This window comes from Muscardinus avellanarius (genome assembly GCF_963383645.1).
Source record: "Muscardinus avellanarius genome assembly, chromosome: 2".
NCBI classification, from domain to species: Eukaryota; Metazoa; Chordata; class Mammalia; order Rodentia; family Gliridae; genus Muscardinus; species Muscardinus avellanarius.
This window is the reverse complement of record NC_137787.1, coordinates 118,069,342-118,082,184: the sequence shown is the minus strand read 5'-3', so window position 1 is coordinate 118,082,184 and position 12,843 is coordinate 118,069,342. Positions and strand designations below refer to the sequence as shown.

The 12,843-nt window shown below is 37.5% G+C and overlaps 1 protein-coding gene across 2 annotated transcripts in view; it reads left to right on the top strand.

Annotated features, from left to right (window-relative positions):
* The window catches only part of EPB41L5 (erythrocyte membrane protein band 4.1 like 5), a gene marked incomplete at both ends in the record, with an annotated part of 134,240 nt that overhangs the window by 51,938 nt on the left and 69,459 nt on the right, over positions 1-12,843 (top strand). The window contains one exon of one of the 2 annotated variants that reach the window (XM_080688966.1): positions 3,248-3,428. The exons of the other annotated variant lie outside the window; for it this stretch is intronic. Within the exon in view, the coding sequence (XP_080545092.1) occupies positions 3,248-3,428 (181 nt within the window). Of the gene's footprint in view, positions 1-3,247; positions 3,429-12,843 lie in introns of those variants that run through there. 2 annotated transcript variants of the gene reach the window in all.

Here is a 12,843-nt window from a genome sequence, read left to right as displayed (position 1 = left end):
ACTTGAAATGTGATTGAAAACAAATTATTCATATTTGTGAGCTAAAAACAGAATTTTAAACAAGTTATAAAGATAGAAAAATGAAGTATGTGGGTGAAGAAGGGAGTCCAGTTGTCTGAATGAAGAACACAAGACAGTTGTTTTTGTTTTGATAAGCATGGTCCGGGATTGGCGGGTGGTTCTTTACTGAAAAGAACTTCCTTGCTAATCATTGGAACCTTATCCCAGAGCCATAAGGAAAATAGGTTCCATGTTGTTCCATGCAATATGATGTTAACTGTTTTCTTCATCAAAGACTGAAGATGAAGGTCAAAAGAGAGCCAGGTGTGGTGGTACATGCTTGTAATCCCAGTACTTGGGAAGCTGAGACAAGGGGGTCTCAGGTTTACAACCAGCCTCACCTACATAGTGAGGTCCTCCAAAACTTAGTGAAACTCGTTTCAAAATAAAAAATAAGATAGTCCCAAAAGAGTGGTTCAGAGGTAGAAAGCTCCTGGGTTCAATTCTTAGCACTAAAAAAGGAAAAAAAAAAAAAGCCAAAGAGAAGCATGATTGAAATATTTAACTCTTGAGACATTAAGAGAAAATCTAAAGAGAGGAAGGATATTTTATTTAGATTTTGGGATCTTTCTAGATTAATAGTAAGTACACAAATATGAATATTTTGTGGCTTATTGGAATCAATTATTTGGGCTCATCCTTTCCTATTTAAATGTGTAGGGCTTGGGGAGGAGGGACGCCTTTGGAATCGTTTGATTGTGTGGTTGTGTTGGGTATCTCATCTGTTCAAGTTTCGTGCCCATTTATTAAGTGAACTTTAATAACACATAGGATTTTTCTCTTTTGCCCTCAGTTTGCGTGGTCCCTGAAATCAAATGAGTTTCTGTGATGGTGTCAAGGTTTTGGTCATCTTTCTGTGCAACCAGTTCTCCTATCTGGTGGTGGGTCAGCAGTGGTTGGTGGTTGTCTCGTCTGTGCTGTGTAATTGTTTCTCCACAGTAATTTTGGCTTAACTCACTGCAGGACGCTTTGCTCTTGATGGCTGGGCATACTTTTACTTCAGTTCCAAAAAACTTGTGATTAAGAGATTCTTTTCCCCATTTTCTCCTTTCTAAAAAAATGTTTAACTTGGGAGTGTGGTATAGGGCGCTTTGTGTAAGGCACACCCTTAAAAGTATAAAGAACAAGGTCTCAAAATACCCAATTTTAATCTTTGTATTTTTAAGTTATAAAAAAGTTTTAATTTCATTTGTTAGGCACTACCCAGTTCCTTTGATCCATCCTTGAGAAAGATTAGTGATTTAAATTTAATTTCAAGAAAAATGAAAACTTTGGAACTATGTGACCTCCTTCCTTTATGTGGTCGTGCTGAGACATCCTTTGCTGAAATGGAGTAAAGCAGTGATTATTAAAACCCAGTGAGCCTCAGCGAATGGCAACAGGGCATGGGACTGAATACACAGCTGACATGTCTTGGATAAAAATGGATATTTTCTAGCCTTAACTTAAAATTCATTCTGCATTTCATTCTTTTTTCTGCATGCTTTGATTTAAAAGAATGTAAAATAGTCCTCCTTTAGAAAGTGTTAAAAGATTTGGAAATGCTCCCCAGGTTTGAAAAGTTGGGCAGAATAATGGAGCCTCATATTTCCCTCAGATAAGTTTTCATCTAAATCTACTCCCTATTCAAGTTTTATTTATTTATTTATTTATTTATTTATTTATTTATTTATTTATTTATTCTGTCACTGGGAATTAAACCCAGTAGCATTTTACCTCTGAGATACATCCCAGCCCTATTTTATTTTTTATTTTGAAATAGAGTCTTGCTGAATTGCTAAGCTTGGCCTGCAACTTATGATCCTCCTGTCCCAGTCTTTTGAGTATTGTTCTTATTGGCATGTGTCACCATGTCCAGCTACTGGTATCTTTTAAATGACACCATTAATTGGGTGAATTAGTTTATAGTGACCCTTGGTTGAAGGTTTGAATTTTGTGAGGTCTGATAAATTATATTTTAATTAATAGAAAACTTTATTTTAAAAAGCCTCCCACATTTGTTCTGAAAAGTCCTTTTCAGTTTCTCTAAAGATTAAAGATTTGCATTTTTGTTGAGTTACAAAGATACCCCCCTACCCCGGCATTACCATAGATTGAACCCAGGGCCATTCTACCTCTGAGCTACACCCTCAGCCTTATTTTTTTATTCTTTATTTTGAAAGAGGGTCTTACTAAGTTGAAAAGGACCTCATGAAGTAGCTGAGGTTGGCCACAAACCTGTGTGATACTCCTGGTTGGCCTCCTAAGTACTGGTATTACAAGCAGGCACCACTGCTCCTGGCTAACACTATATTTAAAACCCTGTTTTCAGACATTTTTTAAATTTGAGGTAACTTTTTTCTTTGCAGTTGTTTGAAATATGTATTGCCCTTTTTGCCATTTCATAAATCTTCAGTTTGCTAAGTCTTGGCAAATGTTTTCTTTCTATCAGAGGACTTTGATCACTTCTAACTGGAGACTGCACATATGCATGGCACTCTTCTCGTTCTATAACACTGCTATAAAAAGCATCTAATTGCCTATTAAACTATTTCTTGAAGGGGACATTCATCTTATCTCATCTGTACCTGTTGAATTTCATTTTGAGGCCCTTTGAACTTTGATTATAGAAGGAGAGATGATTCTGTATTGTTACTTGGGTGCACTGATGTAAAATTGCATGGACTTTAGGGCAGATTTCTTTTTAAATGCTCTTTTGAAATTTTGTTTCCTGGAGTTCAGTTTTGTGAAATCACTTAATTTGGGGGATAATTTTCACAGTTGCCCTTTTCCATATATGCTTTTGTCCTTATACAGAATTTTCCTTTTAAATATTTAAATTAAGTTGATTATGAATGAATTTTACTTCTTGTTAGCCCCAAACAACATTTCTGCATTTGATTTTCATAGCAACATCAGGTACAGATACAGTGTCTTGCTGTCTATGAAATTTCTTCTTTAATTAATTCACTTAACTGATTCTGATTACTTGCGTGCATTTCTATATAGACAACTCTCATTACATGTGACTGTGGATTTACCCTCTTGTTCTTGAATGTCATTGTTGCATGGAGTAGGTGTCAGTACCAATACTTGGCCATAGTGCATGCAAGTCATTGTGCCTTTCTTCTTCATTGCCTCTCACACATCCATTTTTTCCTGTTCCTGTTGACTAACTGTGCTCCCCTCCAACTCCCCAACTGTCCAGGCTCTCTGCTTCCAGTGACTGCTGTCAACGTGGCGGAAACCCGTGGAACACAAGGGCCTTGCCCCCACCCCAGACCGCACGTAGAAACTACACTGACTTTGTCCATGAGCACAATGTGAAGAATGCAGGAGTCCATCATGACGTTCATTTTCCTGGCTATGTACCCATGACTGAGATATGAGTGTTAAGCCTCCAGGTTCACAGTGTACGTTTCTGAAGGATTGTTCACCTTAGGAATAGTTGGGAGGATATATTTTATTGTGTGTCACTTGTTGTATGGTGCTGTTTGTACTTGTGTTCTTCTGTGAAAGGGAAGAGGATCTGAAGAAGCTGTTTGCCATCAATGACAAATGTAGCCGTGTTGACAAGAGTATGTATATTACTATGACTGAAAAGGGTTTTCATGATTTTAGCTTGTTAATACATCAATCAGAATATCTTTCAGAAGGCTTGTGCTTGGGATAAACTATTATTAGTTGTCACCTCACCATATTCCATCCACATAAATTTAAAGAATCAGACACACTAAAAGCACGCCCAAATGGAAGCATGTTCAGCCATTGTGTATAAGCCCTTCTTGATATTTTTATAATACTGTTCTTATACACTGTTTTTATTTCTAAAATGATTCATGCATTCATTTCAGTTAAGTGCCTAGATTTTAATTAACAAGAATTTAATACATGCTTACTTTTAATAAACACAAATATTTTAAGTTACCACAGGTCTAGAAATCTTGTTAACAGAATGATGCTTATAAATAAATCTAAACAGTTATTTTGAACAGTTAACCAATGTTTAACTGAATGGTTCTCTTACTACTGGATGGCTATGAAAAATGTATTTATTTTGCCTATTTACTTTATTCTCTTTCATCTCTTATGCTTGATAGATTTCCCAAGTTTGAAACAGTCTCAGAATCTGACCTTGCACAATCTTCAGAATAAAATTCTGACCCAAACAATATCATTTTTAGATGAATGTATGTTACTATTTCTGATCCTTCTTGAGCCTCTAATGTAATTACTTAAGTACTTGCATAGAGGCAGATGAGCTTGAAAAAGTACATTTCTGATGGATGAGAAGTGATATAAAGGAAGCATTTCTTCTCAGTAGGTTTTTTTTTTTTAGATTTTTAGAAAAATGTTCAAACTTCTAAAATAGGCATATATAATTTGAGGATATTTTATATTTTGCGAGTTCATAATACCTCAAGGTAATCAAGTTTTATTAGTAGTAACAAAACCCATATAACCCATTCTGCTTACTTCAAAGTTTGGTTTCATCCTACAAATCATTTTTGATAAACAGTAACTCAAAAACTTTCTTCTTAAATATGAGCAGATCTGTATCTTAACTAGCTGGACTCCTGACCTCATCATTTAGTATGCCTAAAAATGGCCGTGAATGTCATTTTTAGTGAAGCTAAAGAATGGGAGACTGAGAAAGGAAGATCATACGTTCGAAGTTAGCCTCAGCCACTTAGTGAGGCTCTCAGTAACTTAGTGAGCACCTTGTTTTCAAATAAAACAATAACAAAAAATGGCCAGTAATGTGTTGCCTTCATAGTTATAGAGTCTAGACTTTGCATAACACAGATTATAACATTTTTTTCAAAAGGGTTTGTATTATAACATTATAAGCACAGAAGTTTTGGTTTGTACCATTCAATAAAAGTTTTCATGGATATGAGTATGATGAAAAACCTTACTACTTCTGTAATGCAAACCAAGGAGACACGATGACTAACAAAGCTTTGGATCTTTTAGAAAGTCCCAAAGCTTAACTTTGCTCATTTTAATATTCATCTTGAAATCTGAAGTCAAACACTCAGACAATGCCTCATGTATCTTAGCAGAATCTTAAATTTAGAAGCATGGAAGTATTGGGCTGGGGATATAGTCAGTGGTAGAGAGCTTACCTAGCGTGATCATCCCCAGTATAGACAAAAGAAAACAATGTACAAGGATGTAATCGAAGAGTAAAATCTTCAGTTTATATTAAAAGTAGTCGTTTCTATACATGAGTTTGAGTTAATTGATAATGTATTTAAGTAATGGAAAAATTTTACTGTAGTTTTTCTTTCTTTGAAAACTTCATAATAAAAATTCATTTCTAAATTCCTGATAAAACTGGGTTGGAGGAGAGAGAGGACAAAGGGGAAGTAATGGGCTAAAGCTGGATGGTAGTAAAATGAAATTTGTCTCTTTTTGTAGACATTTCCATGTGCCTCAGGATTTCATGTCAGTACAGGTTAATATTCCTAATACAAAAATCTGAAATGTTACAAGTCCTGAAACTTTTGCTGGCTGACTTGATGCCACGAGTAAAAAATCCTACATCTGACATCATGTGTTGCTAGTTGCAGTCAGAAGGCAGGTAAACTAACAAAAGTGACCTCAGGCCATGTGCTGAGGTCTGAAACGTAAACGAATTTCATGTTCAGACTTGGGTCCCATTCCAAAGATATCTTATTATGTATATTTCCAGATTTAAAACCCAAAATACTTGTGGGCCCAACTATTTCCAATAGGGGGATACTCAGCCTCTGTTGTAAATATTTATTCTTACTACTGATAGTTTCATAGATGGCTATGTATGTTTTCAGAGCTAAAAGGAATTTACAGTAGCCTAACCTAAATTAAATAAAGTGTCCTTAAACTATTTCTACTCTGCTTTTTATTATGCCAAAAGGAACATAGATCACTTGAGCCCAGGAATTTGAGACAGCCTGGACAACATAATTAACACTGGACTTAAAAATAACAAAAAACACTGCTGGGCATGGTGGTGCATGCTTGAAATCCCAATACTTTTTTTTTTTTTTTTTTTTTTTGTGGGTCTGGCGATGGAACCCAGGGACATTCTACCTCCGAGCTACACCCCCTGCCCTATTTTTTATTCTTTATTTTGAAACAGGGTCTCACTGAGTTGCAGAAGGCCTTGCTAAGTAGCTGAGGCTGTCCGCGAACCCTGATCCTCTGGTCTCAGCCTCCTGAATGCTGGGATTACAAGCATGCGCCACCACTCCCGGCTTGTAATCCCAATACTTAAGAGGCTGAGACAGGAGGAACATGGGTTTGTGGACAGCCTCAGCCACTTATTGACGTCCTCCACATCTTAGTGAGAACCTGTTTCAAAATAAAGAATAAAAACTAGGGCTGTGGAGGTACCTCAGAGGTAGAATGCCCCTGAGTTAAATCCCAGGTACTGTAAAACAAATCTAAAGAAATGTTCCCCCCCAGAAGCACTCTATGAGACCATCATCTTTTCTGTTAAAGGAATCATCTACCTAGAACTCCAGGATTATGTGCTAGAGTGCTAATTAGTGCTTCATCTAGTTTTACTTAATGTAATTCCAACATCTTGAGTTAGTTTGGTTACGTTTCAACTGTGTTCTTATACAGGGAAACTTTCAGAAACATAGCAAAGCTGATGACCATACTTAAACAAAAGAAATAAAAATGAGCTCATAGTCATTATTTCTTTTTTTGTATGTGGTACTGGGGATGGAACCCAGGGACATTCTACCTCCGAGCTACACCCTCAGACCTGTTTTGTTTATTTGGAAACAGATCTCATTAATTTGCTGAGAGCTTCACTAAGTTGCTGAGCCTGGCTTTGAACCTCCGATTCTTCCTCCGACTCCCAAGTACTTGGATTACAAGCATACACCACCACTCCCAGCCTCATTATTTGTTTTTATGATAAAACAGGCATTTATCTCTGATTGTGATCTAACCTTTTCTGATCTTGATATGATAATCACAGATCTATCTTAATGAATTTATACAGAAAAATAACTTTATCCTATGTCTATGTTTATTTTATTTTATTTTATTTTTGTGGTACTGGGTTTCCTGGAAGCCCTTCTACCTCCGGGCTACACTCCCAGACCTATTTTATATTTTTGAAACAGGGTCTCTTAAGCCAGCGCGGCTGGCTTCGAACCTGCGCGATCCTCCTGTCTCTGCCTCCCAAGCGCGGGGATTACAAGCGTGTGCCACCACGCCCGGCATGTCTATGTATTTTAAAAGGCAGCTAGTATACAAATATTTTAGCTTGCTAATAGTTTAATTAAAATCATCCTTGTCTTTTGAAGGGGGGATATTTTAAGTATTCCCCCATCCCAAGTTTTATAATGCTTGGGTAATCTTTATTATTGAAATTATCTAGGATATAAAAGGTATTATATAGATATATCAAGGTGCAAAACGGAAGTATTTGTTAAATGGAGGACAAGGAGATAGCTTATAGGAGACTGCTTGTTTTGTAGGGTAACACAGTTAGCTGAGCCTTAATAGTGGTGCTCCTCCCCCAGGTGTTAGGGTTGACCCAAGGCTTCACATGATTACACAAGTATTCTATGACTGAGCACACTCCCAGCCCTAGTTTCTCATATCTTCTATATTTTTACATTTTACTGCATCCATGTGCTAATAGTGATTTGGATTTACTAACCTTGCTTGATCACTTTTAGGTAACCTGGTGTCATGATTTTATTTTTCCATTTTGCCAAAACAGTAAAATAGAAGAGAGAGTCCAGAGTAGTGTGTCTTTGGGTTTCCTGAGGAGAATAGTATTGTAAAGATAAGAAGACTAATCCCTCAGCTTTAGTGTCCCCCCCCCCTTCATATTTCCAAATGTAGACTGAGAACATTGGGAGAGGGTTGCTCTATGTCAGTGCTCTGATGGCGGAAGCCTGCACTTTGGAACTTGAAGTGTTTGAATGAACACTTTGTTTCTAAACCATAGCCCTTTGCTCTGAGAGGCTATTATTTTGTGTGTTAAGCATTGAATCTTAGGTTTGAAAATAAGGCCAAATTGTATTGACTTTTCTATCCTTGCTATTAGACTTGTCATATGGGTTTGCAAAAATAAAATCTTGGGGCCAGTAAAAATCTCACCACATATGCCACACCATGTACTTCTTATATTTAATACAAATTGTACTACATCATCAATTAGGTCTTTTACCAGAATTGTTCTGAAGGCTTGAATGTAAGATGATTTTACATGGGGTTTGAATTTGAAAACTTAAGTGGTATAGAAATTAGTATGTGAAGCACGTCACTTTCACTGTAAAAAATGTTAGCTTCATTTTTTTCATCTGTTTTTATCCATTGCTAATGTGGTAGCATGTCTCCTTTACGCTCGGTGGGCTGATGGGGCAGTATATACATATTAGCTTTCCAAAATATAATTAGTAAAGAGAAGAGAAATTTTTAAAAGAAGTTGGTGAAAAGAAAAAAATTTCTGTGGATTTTTGGGGATACATTTTATTTTTATACTGAATAGGAATATAAAAATTCCTGTTCTTTCTGAGGGAATTGTTCTCACAAAAAATTTATTATAGGTAATTATCTAAGCATCTGTTTTTCCTAAGAAGCAGCTGTGGCCTTACTCCTAGGCGGTGGTGCTTGAGCTAGCTTCTTAATTTGTTTCTGGTAGCTGCCCAACATCATGTTTATATTGGCATGGAAAACAACATTCTCTACTGATTGTGACTAAGACTCCCTAAAGTGGCCTAATGACTGTGTACCTCCTCCCCTTAGAAAAAGGTTCACACCTGTAGTTCTTAGTTTTTTATGTTAAAGGAAGTTTTTTTTTTAGATAATTTTAATGAAGAATTGAGGTAAGCTATTGCATGGTTAGAATTTGTATGAAAGTGTGTATTCTTTAATAAAGCTCCTGTCTGTAGACGTGTCTAATCATGAAAAGTGTTTAAATGGAAAATATTTAAAATTATTAGCCAGGCTTGGTGGCATATACTTGTAATCCCAGCATTTGAGAAGCTGAGACAGGAGGATCACAATTTTTGTACAGCCTCAGCTATTTAGGCCCTTTGCAACTCAATGAGGCCCAGTTTCAAAATAATGAATAAAAAATAGGACTGGGTTGTAGCTTAGAGGTAGAATGCCCCTGGGTTTTATCTCCAGTACCTCAAAAACTATTAAGGTTACAGTAAAAGAAAAGAAATTATAATAGGAAAGTGATTGCTGGCTTAATTTATCTTGTGAAGCTCGTAGAGTAGTATTTGTGAGAACTTGTGGAAAACATCCTAGGATATAAAATATCACTAGGAAATGTACCATTACAAAAAGATTCTTATAACAAAGCTATGTGTGTAGCCTGGACATTATCTTCAAGGATTACATATTCAAATAATTATAAATGTGCCATGAGTATGGAGATAAGACTATGCTTAACAACTTGGATCAGTTATTTCTTGGAGCACTACCAACAAAACCCTTGAAAGTCTTTAGGATAACATAGGAAGATTTGGGTACTCTAGAATATTCAAGTTATCATGTAATTTCACAATTCTTTTGTAGCATTAAGAGTAAAAGGTATTTGAGTAGATTAGAAAGGTATTGAAAATCAGCCTTAGGGGTATGGATTTGTAAGAAGGTCTAGGGAATTCATTTTAAGTTTTTAAGGAAAGATTTGGGAAATCTCTTAGTTTTGGATTCATCTCCTTTTTAAACACAGCTCAGAGTTCTTCCTTGATCCTCAGATTTCTTGGCCTTCCCCTGTTGTTTACATTTGAATTTAATCCTGATTAAACCTAACTTATGTACTATGCATACAGATGGTGAATGTGAAATACAACAGTATTGAAAGACCTCACTTTAAGCACTGACCACAAGGCTCAAATGGGCCCTAGTTCTGCCTGACATCCATCACATTTTCTTTATTCATTGTCTACCTCCACCATGTTTTCATTTCTAACTTTCCAGTCTCACTTGATGACCTCCCCCCCCCCCCCGCCCCAGTACTGGGGATGGAACCCAGGGGCATTCTACCTTTGAGCTTCACTCCCAGCCCTATTTTTTATTCTTTATTTGGAAACAAAGTTGCAAAGGGCCTCACTAAGTAGCTGAGACTGTCCTCAAACCCGGATCCTCCTGTCTCAGCCTCCCAAATGCTGGGATTATAAGCGTGTGCCACCTGCCCAGCTCGACTTTACTTTCTATTAAATGAGAAAATAAGTACTCACAGAAGATCATTTTTTTGTTCCCATCATCTGATCAGTGAACATGTCTGCATTTGAACATACATCCTTTGCTTTTTCTCCATTGCTAGGTGAACCATCACCTCTCCATTAGATCCTGACCCTCAAATTACTCAGGAATACCTGTAACAATTCTGTCTTCTCTTTAATATCATCGGGTTTTTCTCTCTCCTGGAATATTCTCATCAGCAAAGAAACATCCTGCATACCTCTTTGCATTAAAAGAGAAACTTTGCTTTGGATCTACCTCCACTAGTAGCAAAGCTTTTCGTTTTGAAAGAATTGTCTCTACTCACTATCTTCTCTCTCTAACTCTTAAATCTATTCTAATTAGACCTTGTCTCTGTTACAGAATTACTGGGATAATTGTGCAGGTTGCATTCTCTACAAGAGTACCACTTAAAGAGGACAGTATTTACATTTGACAATGGCTTTCCAGCAGATGGTACCAAGTGTTATGATCTATCAGTATACTATATAACAGTTTTGCAAAAGATAGGTGTAAAGTGTCTTTAGGGGGAACATCGTTTATACAAAAGCTCTGCATGGACTAGTACTGTTATGTCACTTTTCCAACAAAGTAGCTTTTGTTAGGTTGCAGGGGACCACATGTGTGCATGCTGCCTTATTTTCTCTTTTTCTTTATTTTGAAACAAGGTCTCACTAAGTTGTGGAGGGCCTCACTAAGTAGCTGAGGCTGTCCACAGACTTGTATCCTCCTGTCTCAGCCTCCCAAGTACTGGGATTACAATCAACCCTGTGCCACCATGCCCAGTCTGTATGTGTTCTTCCTCTGAGCTACCTCCCTTACCCTATATTGTTTTTTATTTTGAAATAGGGTTGCTGAGTTGCTGAGGCTGGCCTGGAACCTGCGATCCTCCTGTCTCAGCCTCCCAAGTACTGGGACTATAGACCTGTGCCACCTCACCAATCCAGGCTCCACAATCAATTTTAATAAATTTATCAGCATTTTGTTTATTTGTTTGTTTATTTGCAGTACTGGGGATAGAACCAAGGGGCATTCTACCTCCAAGCTACACCCTCAGCCCTATTTTTTATTCTTTAGTTTTGAAACAGGGTCTCACTACATTGTGGAAGGCCTCACTAAGTAACTGAGGCTGTCCATGAACTGTAATCCTCTGGTCTCAGCCTCCCAAATGCTGGGATTACAAGCATGTGCCACCATACCCAGGATCATGAAACACTTTCTTCACTCTTCCTAGGGATGCCATTCTTATGTTGCTTCTAGCTTCTGGAGCCACTGTTTTTTAATCCCTTTTGCTAGTTACACGTCTCCCTAACCCCCTAAACTGTCTTAAGACCATTCCTGTAACAACTCATTAACTCGTTCTTTTTTATTCATTTATTTTTTATTGGTATATTACATCTTTTTTTTTTTTTTTCTTTTTCCTTTTTGGTGGTACCAGGAATAGAACTCACGGGCTTTCTACCTCTGGGCTATACTCTCAGACCTATTTTATATTTTATTTGGAAACAGGGTCTCACTGAGTTGCTGAGAGCCTCACTAAGTAGCTGAGGCTGGCTTTGAACCTGTGTGATCCTCCTGTCTCAGCCTCCCAAGTACTGGAATTACAAGCGTGCACCACCATGCCCGACTGTAGTCATGCTTCTTAATGGGATAAAAGACCCTTACCCGATCCTCAGCCTGTTTCCTCCCTACCCTTCTACCCGTGCTTGGCTTAGTGATTGACTTTGATATGTTTAAGTACATCATGTGCTTTAGAAAGTTTCCCTCTTCCCTCCTCCCATCCCCTAAGTTAGGTCACCTTATTTGCTCCTCTATAGGATCTCCATCTAGAGTTCCTCCTCTTACCCATTTCTCCCTAGCTTTCGCATATGAGGGAAAACATCCCAATTTCTTTTTTGTGACTGACTAATATCAATTAGCACAATGTCCTCTAGTTCCATTCATTTTCCCTGTAAATGATGTAATTGTGTTTTTCTATATGGTTGAGTAAAATTCCATTCTGTACATCTCCCATAGTTTTGTAATCCATCTGTTGATGGACATCTTGGCTGTTTCCATAGTTTGGCAATTGTGGATTGTGCAGCTATGAACATAGATATGCCTGCATTAGTTTGGTGGTTTGGTTTTCTTTTTTTTTTTTTTTTTTTTGGTGGCACTGGGGTTCCTGGAAACCCTTCTACCTCCAGGCTATACTCCCAGACCTATTTTATATTTTTATTTGGAAACAGGGTCTCTTAAGCCAGTGAGGCTGGCTGCGAACCTGCCTGATCCTCCTGTCTCCGCCTCCCAAGCACAGGGATTACACGCCCCAAGCATGTGCCACCACGCCCGGCTTGGTTTTCTTTCTTTTGGGTAGATCCCCAGAATTAGTATTGCTGAATCAAATGGTAAGTTCGTTCCCATTCTTTTGAGGATCTTCTATACTGTTTTCCAAAGTGGTCGCACTAATTTGCAATCCTACCAACAATGTTTTAGAGTTCTCACTTCTCCACATCCTTGCCAGTATTTGTTGTTGTTTGTGTTTTGAATGATTGCCATTCTAGTTGGAGTTAGGTGAAATCTCATGGTAGTTTTGATTTGCATCTCTCTGCT